General features: G+C 35.9%; 1 protein-coding gene across 3 annotated transcripts in view; it reads left to right on the top strand.

Moving 5' to 3' along the window:
* Nucleotides 1–17,426, top strand: part of LOC101741252 (transcriptional enhancer factor TEF-1) — a 97,290-nt gene that overhangs the window by 12,548 nt on the left and 67,316 nt on the right. Inside the window, exon 1 of one of the 3 annotated variants that reach the window (XM_062671906.1) lies at nucleotides 7,485–7,562. The exons of the other annotated variants lie outside the window; for them this stretch is intronic. Within the exon in view, the coding sequence (XP_062527890.1) occupies nucleotides 7,532–7,562 (31 nt within the window). The 5' untranslated portion in view covers nucleotides 7,485–7,531. Of the gene's footprint in view, nucleotides 1–7,484; nucleotides 7,563–17,426 lie in introns of those variants that run through there. 3 annotated transcript variants of the gene reach the window in all.

The following is a 17,426-nucleotide window of genomic DNA, read 5'->3' as shown; positions in this document are numbered from 1 at the left end:
ACAGTTTTGTAATCGTGTTTAGGAAACTAAACCAAATTATTTAGTAATAAAAATCATATCCATATGTATTTTAAAATATACATTTTAATCTGTAACAGCTTTATATCACTGCTATGATTTGTATTCAACAAACAGTGGAACGTTTAGCCGCCGATCTTGAGTCTGAAGATTGATGTAGCGCTTCTCCGGGTACGGCGAAGCAGTGCGGCTGTCGCACGATAAATTAAAACGGTCTCACATTAGAAGCTCTATCACTGAACCCATCGTCATCCTGCTCATTCCCTTTTGGGATCCTGCGTGTGACAAGGACAAAAACAATGACACCACAAAACCGCTTTTTTGTAGCTCGGCGACCAGATTAACCGTTAAGAGCGACTCTGTTTCTATGACGACGGCAAGCCAAGACGTATCGTCTGCGACAAATAGTGAAACTTTACTCTCAGCTAATTAGGAAGTTAACCGACATCTTTATTATTTTGTTAAGAGTTAATCTTAACTGAGTCGATTTTTCTTTAAATAGTGAACTTTAATGTAGGACTGAAGTTTATTAACCTAGGTTGGCAGTAAACTATTTATCACTTAGTAAAGAACGAAGCATCATTAAAACGCCATATAAGAAGTATTTCTTACTTATTTAGGTTAAAATTATGTATAGACCCAAGTATGCAAGTGAAGCGATCTGACCAGATTACACGGTCGACCATCGCGTATCTGTAATCGGTAAATGGTTACTTTAAGTCTCGATATGCGGAGTATTCCCAGTGGAATGTCACCGTCGTCGTGCTGTACTTAAATGCGCTCGACGGACTGAATTTTTTCTTATCGGCGATGCATTTTCTGCAAGTTTTCAATGCGATCGTCTATACACGGCGGCCAGCGGTGACTTACGTTTCTTTGTCGAATCTTTTACATTTCGATTATCGTTCAGGTCGTCATGCCCGGCGACTTGTTCCAAGATGTGTATGATTAAACTTTTTCATTCGCTAATCTCATCAATCGCTATCAGCATTGTTCGTCTTATAACGACAGTTGTAAATAAAATGGAAAGATTTGTCTATAGTGTAGTGCAAACGTATTTTTTGATTGTGCTGTGATTCGCGTCGGAGTGGATATTAAGCCGGCAATAATAACCCGCTCAGGTCCCGTCATCCATCACGAGCGCGGCAATCGTCTCGCTGTTATTCTATTCCGGGATGCTCCGTTTCGCTAATGATACCACGCTGCCGTGAGATCATGCGACATGTGCAAACTTCGATTATGGCGAGGGAGTGATCGACGAAACGCATCTCAGTTGCGACTTTCATTGTACACATTAATATATTCGTTTATCACACGTATAGTTGTAGCGAAAAAAGCATTGCTTTATGCGTTTTGTATAAACGAACAAGTATTTCGCGTCGCGTTCCACGCGAGAGAGTTTATAATTTATTTGCATCGCAGTTTTCTGGCGACGATTTTCCCACAGGGGCGGCGTCTCAAACGAGCCGCGCCCGCCCTTTATGTGGTTTTTTGTGGCGGCACAAAATGCCCCGGTGAAAAACATTCAGTGATAACTGGTAACAATCGTAGCCGCCCGGATGCCCCCTCCAATTCCGCGCATACCGCGTTGGACCTCGGCTTTTTCAACTAGCACTCTTTTACTTGATGCGCCGACATAAAACGATGCATGCGATCGCGGTGCGTGAATGCACCATTTTGTATTGTTTATTGTTTTACTTGGCTTTATGTAACAAAAGTATTTTTATCGATTTCGATAACCAATCTTTTAACACTACAAGGTCCTTCGTCAAAGTTTGTTGAAGTGGTTGTGGCCTGCGGGATAAGACGCTCGGTGCATTCGTGCTGAGCGATGCGACTGTGCTAGTGTTCGAATCCCGCAGGTAGATACAATTTTTTCTAATAAAATACTTACTTAAGATATGTTTGATTGACTTCCACGGTGAAAGTGTAACATCGTGTAATGAGAATCAAACTTGCAAAAATTACAATTTACGTAATTACTAATGTTATGGTGTTAGGGAGCCTAAGAGTACCACTATCCTGTCTATACCAGCCGCGAAGCTGTAATGCGATTCGTTTTGAACCATTATACTGTTAAAAAAACTGAGTTACAACTTAAATCTCAAGGTGGGTGGGCGACATTAACAGTTTTGGTGTTTATTAGCTCCGGTAACTAATTAACACCAGGTGGGATGTGAGCTCGTTCATCCACATTCTTCTTCTTCGTCGCTTACTTCATTACTGAACGTCGTGTCCCTGAAACTTGACCGTGGCCTGTCTCGTGAGCTGTTTCCACCTCGTCCGGTCCTCAGCTTCTCGAGTGGCGGTTGCGACTGGCAGCCCAATTAGGGTGGTTATTTGATCACACCAGCGGCTATCCACATAAGCAACAAAAAAAAAACGTACATTAAAACACCAAATCTGTAAATAACAAAAAAAAAACATATCGCATTTAGAGGTAGATAAACCAATATTACTGTGAGTAAGGATATTCGGTGTCAGAATGTCAGTTCATTACAGAAGGATCAGCCACGTTCATTATAAAAATTTTTTTAGTTATAGTAGTAGTACTCTTACCTTTTTCAAAATTCATACAATAATTTTCATTATTTTGAATCTCCAATCCTATTTTTTTAAATCGATTAATAATAATTTGTTTTAAAAACTATATCAATACCATTAACTATGTCCGTTTAGAATTTCAATTACGTACCACGAACTTCTGTAAAATAATATATTCGTAGGACATCCACACAGTAATCTGGTTTCATACATATATTATATCAACAAAATACACAAACGTACTAATAAAATTTTTCACTAATTGTTCCACTGATTAGAACCTAAATAATCGTAAATAGACATGCTTTAACTCAAAACCGACTTCAAATAGAAAAAAAAAGATATTCCAAAACAAATTAATATACACTACGAGTAAAGACAATAATCATCGAAATCGGTTGGCGTGATATTGAGTTATTCATCTATTTGTCGCGCACGTACTTAATGCATATTTAAGACTTATATGGTTTTCTCATGGATACCATTATCAGAACTATATTGAAGGAGTGATAAATTGAAATGGGAACACACAGGAAGCGTCAGCTTTCTAATAAAAAAAGAATCATCAAAATCGATTCACCCAGTCAAAAGTTATGAGGTAACAGTCATTAAAAAAACACAGTCGAATTGAGAACCTCCTCCTTGTTTGAAGTCGGATAAAAATAAACGAGTCTGTAAATTCTATTGAAAATGAATAGGGTTCTGTATACAACCGAAACACTCGTAAACATTAGAACGCTTCATGCTTTGCTCCGGCGATACTTTTTATTAATATTCCTATTGTTTCCTAATCGCCGCTCTAGATTTGATATACCGATAAGTTTCCGTTAAAAGCATAATGTTGAGTAAGTAAGCGGTAAGGTCGCAGCCGCCAGTTTTTCTTCAAAAAGCGTTGCCGTCAGATCTGAAGACTGATTATTGTTATCTACCCGTTCGATCGCCGTTCGACTGACATTGCTGAGCCGAAGGATGTCGATTTTTCAATTCTTAAAGCAGCTTTAGTGACGTGCAGTCGTAAATAAAGATACCCAGCGCCCACTAACATCCCAGAGGGTATTTAAAAAGAAAAAAATATCTGTGCTAGAGCTATAATATAACTATGTCTGAAACGTTCTATGGTATTGTAAACATTGTGAAAGTAAAGTTTTGTAAACAGAATCATTTAGCATAGTATGCCTGTGAAAGGACATGACAGCTTCCCTGTCGAAAGAATATTTGTCTTATCTTTTCACGTTTTGGGCTATTCATTGCGTTACGAGATGGCAGCCGCACTGATCTCACGCTAGATGTATCACCGTTCCAGTTAGCTGACAATAAATCGTATGTTTAGCGACGCGGTGACTTGTATAATTAACAATAGCTGTATTATACGCGATTTCCAAACCTAGAGACGTAACGTAGATCGTTTGTCACGAAGTAAATTGCTATTTATGAGGATTATCCATACTTAAACAAACTGAAACGCTTCGTGTCACATATTCGAACAATCAGTTCGTGTTTTTAATTAACCGCATTACCTTTACTTGTTGTATACAGAATAGAATAGATTTAAAAATATATTAATTTGTAGAACATTAAGGAACACATCCTCGGTTTCTTGTTTTCCGTCACGAAATTATTAATATAGATTAATGCCTATAAGATTTGTTGTGAATCCGTCCTACGGGCGGTATCGGTTATAAATAAGCCAAAGCTATTCGCTAACAATCGAGCTGCGATGGGTATTTGGTCAGATTCCGGGGAAGGCAGCCGTGGCAGCCACGTGTGCTCTGCCCCGCATGCCTAGCTCGGAATATGCAACCCTGCACGGATTTTGGCTGAATATTCGAAGCACATTAGATGCAAATAATGCTACTGAATAATTCAATGCAGCTCAAATCGGACATTTACCATTTCACGATGAAGCCACGCTCGGGCCGTGGTCAATTTGATTGATTTGTGGTTATTGATAATTAATGAACAATCAAAAAGTACATTAAATGTGGTAATTTAATAGAAGTAGCTGTTCTGTTTAACGAAAACAAAAATACAGTAATCAATTTGACTTGTTATTGTTTAATTTTATATCTTATCTACATAGTGATTGTATTTAAAGCGATTCTCAAGTAGTCGTAACTCGGAACGTAATATTAGCTAGAGTGTAGTTTATAATATACATTTTTTATATATGAGTCGACTATTATCAAAGGCGGCAATCTGACTTTTGGACAATGATTGGTAAATCAGAAAAACGAATTATTGACTTTGTATTCCATTGGCAGTCACAAAACTCTTCGGAACGACATCTTAGATAAATAACAGGTTAACTATTAACCTTTATTTAATGCAGGTTTTGAACCGTATTCTTTGAAGGAGACGATTATATTCAAATAAATCTGTATTGACATATCAATAAAAAATTTTTGTCCAAATGTACAGATTGCCACCTTTGATAATAGACGACTCATATAATGGAAATGCTTTGCATAATTGAAAAATTACTCGACATGTATCATAGTCGTCCCACATCCCAAATAGATTTTTTGCTACAGTTCATAAAATTAAAATTATATTCATTTTCATAAATATGATTTAGCTGATACGCAGTACGATATTTTAAGACGAACTAAGTATACTGACCGTGAAAAACGTGCTCACAAGATTGATTAAATATTCGAAAATGTAAAGTAACCTAAGTCAACGCTTGAAAAAACACTCAAACTATTCGTAATCAAGTACATAATATTGCGTTATTACGTTAATACTCCGCGTACATTCTAAATAATGTCATAGGTGTGCTAAATTGAAATGTAATGCACTTAGAATCAATTATTCACGCGACTATACCGATTTACTATGCGCGTCTGTTATTATTGGTGATTACTACATTCTGCGGTTTGCGTACATAGTACGTATATGCACATTTTGTTTTATTGCTTGGATGATTCACACGAGCTCACCAGTCCACCTGGTGTTAAGTGGTTACTGGAGCCCATAGACATCTACAACGTAATTGCGCCACCCACCTTGAAATATAAGTTCTATGGTCTCAGTATAGTTACAACGGCTGCCCCACACTTCAAACTGAAACGCATTACTGCTTCACGACAGAAATAGGCGGGGTGGTGGTACCTACCCGTGCGGACTCCTAAGAATAGGACGCAGAAATTATAAACGGTATAAAGTGATGCTTTGCAACAGTGTGCTTAAATATGCTAGTAATTAAAATGATGTAAATGATGATCAGATCGCTTGTCGATATGGCCTAAAAGATAAACCGCCTGGTGTACCCATATCGACCGATGTGCCTAAACCGGTGTTCAAATCCCGCAGGCAAATACCAATTTTTCTATTGAAATACGTATTTTATAAATGCGTATGACTTTCATGATGAACATATTATAAAAATTGAACTTGATATACGGTGGGAGCACTGAAGCCCGTTCGTATCGTTCAAAGCTTGCTGCTCATGCAAAAGTTCATCCTGCAGGTGTCGAGTGTCACCCTCCTTTGAAAGTCATGAGGCGACCGGAGGGGTTGAGACCGTGCGACTCGGTACCAGGACTCTACCGCGATGCCGTGTAGCTTTGATCTAACACAAGATCGACCGGTTAACAGTATATCGCGTTCCGACCCGGCAGGCTGGTTCTGGTCCAACGTGGTATTCCAGAACACCATTAGCACCGACCGGGCGATTTTTTTCTTTCTTTTTTTCCTACCTAAGCTGATGATAGCCTTGAGACGCTATTTCAGCGTAACCTTAACTAGTAGGTGAGCTCACGGGGCTCAAACCTGACGACGTTGCTAACACTGGCCCTAGCAAGAGCAGTGCTTCGCAGAATCTACCACCGGATCGGAAACGCGACCCACTGAGAAGATCCGGCGAGAAACTCAGTGGGCTCGTCCGGGCGGCCTGACTAGCCGCCGTACCCAGACGGCTATGTATACATGTAACTATAATTATATGTTATATGTTTACACGTAACTTTATTATGAGTTTCTGTAACCCTTATGGAATAGTGCCGCTATTTCGGTGGCATACTTTGTTGCTGCAAAGTTCGTTGAAATTGCCACTTTACATTTTGTTTTTCGTAAAGCGTGATCCTTCTCTACTTCTTTCAACTCCATAACAATAAAGAGTGAGTGAGTAAATGAGTCCAGAATGGACTCAATGGGTCTCAAGTTCAAGTTATGAACACAAAATTTAAATAGCTAACTCTAATCTATTATTAATATTTCCTAACATGATACAATTTAAACTATCAGTGTTATCTGTATGAACTGAGTTTTCTACGAAAGACGGATTTGCTGTTTTTTTTATCTTTATCACGTTGAAATTTATTATTGCTGTTTTGTTAATAGAGTATATCAATGATATATTCGTTACGTTACGAACGTTTTTTTTGCTAACCAAAACAAAAAAATAATAATGAAAATATTGTTCAAGATACAAAAAAAATTGTATTGCATCTGCCAATTTAATTTTGATATGATGATGATGATATTAACTTTAAAAAAATAAGTTACACTATTTTGGCTCTTAGATTATATTTTGTATTAACAAACATAATAATATGTTACAGGGATTTATTGTAACCGTGATTTCAATACTTACAATTAATGCAATACTTAATACAATACAATTGTTAATAACATTTCACTGAAAATTCATTGATATTCCTTTTTTTTGTTCATGACTTCAGTGAATGAAATTGAACAATTTATTAGAATAAAAAAAATGTAATGACGATAACGGGATTAACAGTAAAAATGTGACATAATTTGATCATAAAATACATTAAACATATTCCGAACTGAAACACTATTTTTCGACATTCGAATCCGTAATAATAATAGACCCGAATTCGTTGATTTCAAAGAGATTTGTGGATTTAATTTGACATGAACTTAAGATAATTTTTAAAATCTCATGTGTACTTGTTATAGGTAAGTGACAAATGGAATTACTTCGGTGATCAGTACGGTCACGATGCATCCGGCCGGGTACTACGCTAATCTCGGTAAGGAATAAAAAATATAACTGAATCTAGTACTTATGTTACGACGTAAACTACTTCGATATATGGAAATTCTTCACAATTATATTTGTCGGAGAAACCACAATTATTAACACCATCGTCAGACATCGTAGGGGTGAATAGGGTGATCGAGCTAAGATATATTGAGTACACCAATCGCGTTTGTTGTCTTAGAACAATTTAAAAATCTCTTGACGTTAGCAAACGAAAACGAATGACAGTTCTTAGGACGGAGGCACCGCTCTTCAAGAAGGCTGGTTGGTAAGTGTGATGGCGTCTACGCGGCCTCTTTCGGTTAGGCTCTGTCGTAGCACGAAGTTAATCGAGTTCCGACGATACCGCAATCGTGTTGCCATATCTCGGGAATCGTGCTGCTTTTCGTTTAGCTACCAAACTGAAGACCGTCTCCGACATATATATTGTATGAAAAACCCTTTTTATTTATCCTATTACAAAATAACCAAAGGTCTTCTAAGAAAAGCGTAAAAATATTCCAAGTCAGGCAAAGAAGCACTGTGTATAGCATACTCGGTTTTTAAGTCTATAATCTGACGTCTCCAAAGTATGTAGTTTCATTTGCATTTCGCTACCTTAACAGATTTTTAATTTAAGATAAGTATTAAATGAACCGAATCACTCATACTCAATTCCTGTGCTGAGATTTTTACTATATCATAGTAAAGATTTCTTGTTAATATTTGATCCATCAAGCTTGTATCTCGAATGCTATGAATCCGGCCTAAAAGCTAGCATGGTCCTTATGTTCGACAATACAATGGACCAAGATTAAAAAATTGTATAGATTGCAGTAAATATATTAGGAATCGTTACGTGCTCTTTGTTAGATAAATATATCGTACTTGTCCTGTCCTAGCGAAACTGGAAAGGCCTCCGGGCAACCAGTAAAGCTTCAAATATAAAAAAAAATTATTCCGTTATAATGATGATATACAAATAATGTTCTCTCCACACATGTGACGGCTAATGCTTAATATATTTTTATTATGTTACAAAAAAAAAGCTAATAATATTTTTATCAATAATAATTTTTATATAATATTTTTTTTAATAAAGCTAAACTATTTTTACTATGTTACAAAAAACAGATTTTATATCGAGTCAACAAGACTTTGATCAGATTCGTCGCCGGCTACCGTTTAAAACACCGTTGTCTCGCAATAGTCTTTGTGAATTACAATTTGCAAATTTTACTTATCGTTACCTAGAACTCATCTGATAAGCGAATGTCATATATTGCGCGTATATTTAGGGAAAAGAAAAATTGTAAATACGCTTATTGTCCTCATGTGATAACAAAGAAGATTACGATTTGATAAGTTACCTTTATTTTTGTTGACTATTTTCTTTTTGTAGTGTACACAATGAAACGCTTTTCCTGTATTTCTTATTACTCTTGGTTCTCTGTACCAATACCAGTACCACAACACCCTTCCATCCATATGAGAGCTAATAAACTACATCAGACACATTTCGTTACTAAATCTGTTCATTGCGTTTTTGGCTAGTGACATTTCAGCATCACATAGATTGACTTGGTAAAAAATTATAATTTAATATTTGTTATTATATGGTTATTGCGAGAACACATTGGGCTTTGTGACTTCCCTGATAAATAAAATTAAGGTAATTAAAAGTCAGAAGTTAGATGTCTCTTTAATTAAATACAAATCAAGACGAGATATTCCCTCAAGCGATTAAAAAACAATATTCAGAATTTTCGGAAAGGCAGCAAAGCATAGTTTCTAAGAACAATTTAGTTTCAATTTTATTTTTGCGGCAATCTAGTTCCAGACAAAGTATTTCGGGAATGCTGTTTCAACCAAAACTTCATTCAGTAGAAAACGAAATCGTTAACTAAAACGTTCAATATCTGTAGGAACACGATGTTCGGTTTGCCTAAACTAATTTGACCTCACCACAAGAGCCCAAACTAAAGCCAGCGAAAGAGGAAACGCGTTAACATACAGGTGCTAATCATTTTTCACAGTTAGTTATTAAGTGTCTCGCTATTAAGCAAGAAGACACCTACATAATAAATACACAATTACAATATAAAAATATATACAAAGTTAAACTGTTTGTTTCATTGTTTCATTAAAATATCTAAAGAGGTTTCTTTATACTGCAGTTTACAAAATTCATTCTATCTTACAATCAATATACTCGCAAAGACATACGCGCCGATATCGTTACCGACGGAAATTAATGGATTGCTAATTAAATTGGTAATGAAAAAAACTTATAGTAAACCACGCCTTGACAATTCAGATCGGACACCTTTATTTTATTTTTCCTACCTATGCTGGTAGCCTTGAGAGGTTATATCAATGTTACCCTAGCATCTAGGTGAGCTTTCGGGGCTCAAACCGGAGGTGTTGCTAACACTGGCCCTAGCAAGAGTAGCGTTTCGCAGAATCTACTAACGGATCAGAAACGCTGAGAAGATCCGGCTAGGAACCCCGTGAGCTGTGTCTATGGGTTAATTTACTCGCCGAGCCCTTGATCGCAAGCGACGGGTTCGGTGAGAACGGTGACCGGCTACCTCTTTATAATAACATTGGTTTATTTAATATCTACAATAATTTCAAGCACAATATAAACACTTGCGATTTACTCAATGTTAACTTTAAAAACATCATTTTCGAAGTACCGCTGCTCACAAAGAAAGTTTTACGATATAATCTCGTGTTTATATTATTATCCGACGTTAAGTGACAAATCTGACACACGCGGCCAGGGCTACCCATATAAAGTGCTACTGTGTAGCCATCTTGCTCAAAATAAATTGCCTTCGCATTTTTAATTTAATACTAAAAATGTGCCTAAATAATTTGATAGTCAGTTTTTTCAGTATCACTACCAGAGTGACCAAAGAGTATATATTCAGATAATAAAATAAAGAAAACAATCATGAAATTTAACTATAAATAACATTTGCTTTTTAACTAAATATACATATAACGGTGATTACAGCACTCTAGTTGGATAATTAATTAATTGAACGGAAACCGGAGTCTCAAAAGTAATCACTGCTGAAACATTACTATTGTCAATCGCTCCTCAAATCATAGATTCTCAAGACAAATCCTTTCGATCCCTGAGCAAATATAACATTTAAGTAAATCAACAATCGGTGTTGCGAAAGTGCAACTCTCCCCTCGTACAAAGCGATTTGCGTACGATACAACATTACCGATGTAGTTAATGGCATTCAGACTGTGATCGGGTGGCGATAGATTGGCCAATTATACAACACCAATTAAGATTCAGTTCCCCAAAGCGTTTAGCCAAACATTTAATTTGTTTTAATTCGTTCTTTGATTAAGGATCAGTGGGAAAGAAGCTCTGGATCATTGCGATTATTTGATTTGAGTGGATCACGCTTGTTACGTTACTGATACTTCAAAATGCTGTGTTTGCTAGTACCAATTTATAAATATACTGTATTGGTAGATTTAAATATTGTCATTACATAATTCGAGTGCAACATATTATAAATTAAAATCAGACCGTAATTTTTTTTACCACCAATAAAGTAATCCTTTATTTTGTTTTTTCCTACCTAATTGACAGCAGCCTCGAGAGGCTATTCTGGTTTCACGGGACGGGTAATTTATTTAACTACCATAAATATAACAAAACATTTAAGAAAACGTATTCGCTTTTATCTAGAGAAAGATATTGATCAGATAGTGGAGATATTTAAAAACTCGAATGTAATATTTTGTTAAATTATACGTAAGGAATCAATTCATTTTAATTGAGTCTTTTGCACGCTGTAGGAACAACTATGTTTATATCAAATCCTTTAAATTTTTGTCTAATCTTTATCTGGAGGATTTAACTTTTAGCAATAAACCTCTGATGTGCATTTTTGTCCAGTTCGTGTATTGTATGATCTACATTGTAGCACAAATTCACTTACTATCCAAGTTGCGTATTAGCAAAAATGGTTTACAAAGCCGAACTTGATTTTGAAAACCTCAAGATTGAAAGTGGACTAAAAGCTTTACTTATATATGAACAGCTACCAATGGCAGTGATTTTTAAAAAAGAAAATAAAGCAAACACGCATATATTGTAATAATTGAATTTGTTTACGAAACTATTTATTAACTCAAAGGTAATTTATTGCTTTGATTAAATAAATCTTACAGTTAATACTGTTCCTATCTTAACTGATAAGGATGTACTTCTTCAAGTTTCGATCACGATAAAATCCTACACGATAAGTAATTCTTTTTCTAATAAGTCATTAATATTATTTTACGATAATAAAAATACTAAGTAAATATTATTAAATTTGTTTATTTCAATTCATTCACTTTAAAAGTCAATCTTATCAATTTATACTTAATAGTGATGTTCAAAAACGCAAACCTAATGTTGTGACTAATTATATTTTAGTAAAGTAATATGGGTTCTTTTAAAAATTTGATATGAAATTATAATTAATACCGTCTTCTACTTTTACCAGAAAAACATCAACAGAACAGATATCATGGAAACAGGTACCTTCAACCATTACACATGGAGTCATTTTGGCCACAAGCCATTCAGCTTCGGACTTGTCCTCCAACTAAAGCGATTTGAAAATATCCTTAGAATCCTTAAGAACCTCGCGAATAGTTAACTTAGTTTTTAATATGTATCGTCAATACGATTAGGTCAGCCAAGAGCTTTTCCCTGTTGATTATATATTTCAGCCACTATCTCAGTTTTTAATGTATCTTAATATTTCCTGAAAGAAATAACTTTAAGCGATGAAGGTGTCTACCATTATACACTTATTTTCTCATGTACGTACTTCTCTGTTTCGATAAAGAAAAATTAAATATATTCATAAAAATCTCTGACCATTAATTAATATTCAATAATAATTATATATTTTAACTCTTTATCACTAACAATAAACATTTGGTTACAATCGTCTCGCCATTGATTGTCGTAATAAAAGCTCGCGTATTGTGCCACGTGCGACCGAATTTTGTATGTTCCATTGAACGAAACATCTGCGTATAAACATTATTGATATAACGATATGTTAGATAAATTGCTTAATTGCATTACGTGATGAGAATATATCGATGATGAAAATAATTTTGTTTTTCTTCGTCTATCTATATTCTATATATATAAAAATGAATTGCTGTTCGTTAGTCTCGCTAAAACTCGAGAACGGCTGGACCGATTTGGCTAATTTTGGTCTTGAATTATTTGTGGAAGTCCAAAAAAGGTTTAAAAGGTAGATAAATATGAAAATACTCGGAATAAAAAAAATTTACAATTTTGTTTTTCCTTTGATGTGTCCCCCGTCTGACGGATTCCTTTTGTTTGTTTTAAGTTTATATTATACAAAAGTTTAGGTCTTTTATTTATCGATTGAGGCACTACGAAGTCTGCCGGGTCAGCTAGTAATACATATAAATGACGTCGGCTGTTCGAACGGCGAAATAATTGTTTCGTTTCGCTTATGTACAGTTGGAAGGTGGTCGAAAAATTGTGATTTTGTGGTTCAAACAACGTTTTAATGATTCGCCTAATGGTTGCCTATTTACCATAACACCTTCGTGATTTAAAAATTGCCTGGGATAACTGCGTTCAAGTACGGTTTACGTCCAGTGATTATTTTTATCAAGTTCTATTCGAATTTGGTAAAAAATCCACTTCCCGATGTTATTCTTCTTCAAACGAAGCGTGAAGACTCCGCAGTGATCAGCAGTAGCTTGGCTGCACTCCTAGTATGCTTATATCCATGATCAACTGTGACCACTCCGGTCGTATGCTTGGCTGCGTATAAAAACCATAAAAAAATATTACCAAATGCCGCAAACGTAAATTGAATAATATTTCTCAATGGGAAATCCCACTGAGAAATGTATGTTTCAAGCTACGAGTAAAAATAGTAATTTGAAATGACAAATTGCACTTTTTAAACCCAACATAAATTGTTTGAGCCTTAATTAAATCTACTTTTAAATATTCTTCGTCATTAACTGCATTCATCTTTTTCTAAGAAAAGGAAAGACTAGAGACAGCTGGTTTAATATTTGTGTTGTATTGACCTCGAACTCTTTAAACGAGTGTTAATAATGAGTAGTCGGGAAGTGTCTCGGATGCAGCGTGCAGTGTGTTCGGACTCAGGCCGCCTTCGCCGTCACACGCCCCGCCCACGCACACTCGCTCACACGGCCCGGGCGCGAGCGAGACGGCAACAATCGTTCCGTCGAAGCCTCCACGCCGCGTACCGTTTCTAAGAAAAGCCAACTGTTATTATCGGATTGTTCTCGACCTTTTGCCGCTCTATTTTGCTTCTCTCATGAATGAATCTCGGCTCGGTCTGCAGGTGCGCACCCCGAAGCGCTGAATTCTGTGATTACGCGCTTCGAAGTTTGTATGCTTGCACGCCAATTTGCAGCACGTTATGTGATAATTTTCAGTGGCCGGTGCTTCTTTATTTGGATTGAAGGTTTCGCCGGAAATCGCTTTTTGGAAGCACTCAGGGCTAATTTTGATGCGCGTGTGATAGGAATCGGTATATGTTTCTGTGTTTCGATCGTCCCGCACGCAAATAAATAAATGCCATCGATCAAATTGGCAGCAATGCACACGATATTTTGGTATCTGTGCGATGTATTGTCTGCCAATGATTGTATAATCACCTCGCAAGTGCTGTATATATTTTTTAAGATTGAATTAATTCAACTATTTGTGTTCCCTCACCTCGAAATGGCTAAATTTCTGATACAAGTTTATAAGATAATAATGAAAAATAAGCCAGACGGCCAAAGCAACTATGCCGATTTTAGATTTTCCAAGAAATCAAACCGAATACTTTCTGGAAACGTGACAGAATTTATAGAGCGACAGCGCGAAAACGCTACGTCTTGGCAATGACTTTAGGCAATAAACATGAAATGATTTGCAGTATCCGAGTGTTTCCTTATTCATTTAATTAAATATTTAGATATGCTTATGAAACTTTTAAAAATACGATTGGTTAACTCGAAACTCACAAAACATTTTTTTGTTTTTGATATATTTCATTGAGTCCGTACTCAACATTAGGTACATAGGAACTTCAATCAAAGTAAATCCGTTGACTACTTACCTTAAGCGGGAAGTCTGTTTGAAGCAGTAGTTTTGTAGGTTACGTCTTATTAAATTAGCTGTAAAGAAACACTATTATGGGATTAGTATAATCTCAATAAATACTCAAGACTACTAGTTTAAAATAAAAAAAAAATAGAATAGCTTACGTTGTTGTACGAGTATCTAATTCTTCCATTAATAACTAGATATAAAATGATAACAATTCAATTAAGGCTTTATAATGTTTACAATGACTTCAAAACTGAAATCAAAATGAAAAAGAAAATATTGAATTCATAAATTATACATCTAAATTTAAAGATAAAATCAATAATGACCTAAATTAAACTGCATCTTATTCAGGACAATCTGTGACATCTTCAGAATACATTGGAGAGACCGCTTAATTTTTCTTATCTATTAGAGCTTACAAAATATTCTGTCGCTATATTATAACTGTGGCGTCTGATAAATTCGAATTTATCAACATTTAGGTTAATCATGAAGCTAACAATAATTATATTATCTGATTATGATATTAAATAAAATTTAAGCGCCGATAAAGGGTGAAAACAAGAAACTTGTCATGTGTTATGTTTGAAGAATTATAGAAACAAAATTGTTTTCCGGTTTCTTCGTATGGAATGAAAATGTTCGTTTTCCGATTTCTTCGTTTCAAAATACTGTTGAGTTTCTTTTGCCGGAATTAAGTCTGGAGACAAAATTGTTCATATAGTGTTCAACTATAACAGCGGTCGAGGAACTTTTTTAATTATTACCCCAAAATATTTTTGTGTAAGTTGACATTACCCCATGGCGAAGAACAAAAAAAAACGAAATCGCTTCTTTTTAGCATCTTTCATATTATAGCACCCATGATAATTTTGAAAAGAAAACAACAACTAAAAATTTAACTATTCTAAAGAAGTTTCACTTCAATATATACTTTTTACTCACAAAAGTTTCATTATTACCCCCAAAATTTCATTTAACCCCATTTGGGGTAATTTACCCCGGTTCTCCGACCGCTGAACTATAATAAAGACTGTATAGACTTGAATCTAATACTTCTTAAATTACGCAACGTTTAGTTTTGGAGAAAAACCAAACGCTTTAGCTTTTAAAGCGTGCATTAATTTGCAATTTGCTCGCTATAGTTCCTTGGCTCAAATCATGAGGCAGATAAAACTGTCTTCAAACAATTACGATCTAAAACGTGTTCACGAACGATTTCCACAATCAATGACTAACTAATGTCGTGTAATAAAAAAGTATCCGCCAGAAATTAATTAATTTGTTTAATTAGCGGCAGTAGGGCGTACGTACTGTGATACCGCACCGGTTTTAGTTACGACAGACATTATTACAGTACACTCCAGACTTTGAACTGATGTGGATGTTAATTGAAAGGAAGTCAAACGGGACGATTGCTTGTCAAAGACATCTGGTGACCAATGGCCAAATGTGGGCGGGAAGTTCGTCAAGTCATCAAGAGCAGTGAAAATGGCTTTTTTTGCCAATCGGCATACGTGAAACTATGTCTCCAGTAATAAAGCTCTGTCTGTACAAAATTCTAAAGGCTAAAGAGCCTTTTTTACTGGTGGTAGGACCTCGTATGAGTCCGCGCGGGTAGGTGCCACCACCCCGCCTATTTCTGCCGTGAAGCAGTAATACGATTCGGTATGAAGGGTGGCGCAGCCGTTGTAACTGTACTTGAGACCGTAGAACTTATGTCTCAAGGTGGGTGGCGCATTTACGTTGTAGATGTCTATGGGCTCCAGTAACCACTTAACACCTGTGGCTGGAGCTCGTCCACCCATCAAAGCAATAAAAAAAAAGAGCAAAAGAACTTAATGATCTATTTAATATACGGACGACAAACGCTTCGGCCGGCGTTAGGGGTGTATGATTGGTGTTTCGGCTCTGGAAGCGGTCAAACCGGTTAACGTAGCCGAGCCGGCAACAGTAGCCTAACGTCTGTTAGGTCGTGATTACCAAACGTTAAGATTTGTTCGCGTTTGTATTCAGGCTTTTGAAATTCGATCGTCTGATAGTCGATATTGTATCGAAATGTTATAAACGCTATTGGGAATTGTAAAAAATATATGTTGATTTATTTGACGATATGAAATCAATTAATTTAGCGCGTCCGTATAGGATGTTATTAATTATAAATTTGCCCATTAACAGATTCATTCGTAGATTTAGTGTTTTTCTGGTGTTCTTGATTTTTGTAATTTTTAGATTAAGAAATGTTATCATTATATTCGTTGCGTCTATGATACATTAGAATGAATTACAGTTTTGAATGTCAAATTTGAAATGCTTAAGATTGTGCTTCTTAAGTCGAGATATTTTTAATTTTCTCATGTGCGTGAACGAGCTCACAGACCATAAACATCCCAAGTAAATACCGCCACCCATCCCGACACATGAGGCTGAATTCTCAATTGTATTCAGTTTTTTTTTTTATTGGTTTATGTGGTTACTGGAGCCCATAGACATCTACAACGTAAATGCGCCACCCACCTTGAGATATAAGTTCTAAGATCTCAGTATAGTTACAACGGCTGCCCTATACTTCGAACCGAAACGCATTACTGCTTCACGGCAGAAATAGGCACGTTGGTGGTACCTACCCGCGCGGACTCACAAGAGGTCCTACCGTCAGTAAATTTATATTTATGTATTTTATTAACGTTGGTAGTCTATTCGGCCAATCAAAAAGTTCCT

This window comes from Bombyx mori, chromosome 13 (assembly GCF_030269925.1).
Source record: "Bombyx mori chromosome 13, ASM3026992v2".
Taxonomy (NCBI): Eukaryota; Metazoa; Arthropoda; class Insecta; order Lepidoptera; family Bombycidae; genus Bombyx; species Bombyx mori.
Note: the sequence above shows the minus strand (reverse complement) of the source record. Positions and strands in the feature narration are given on the sequence as shown.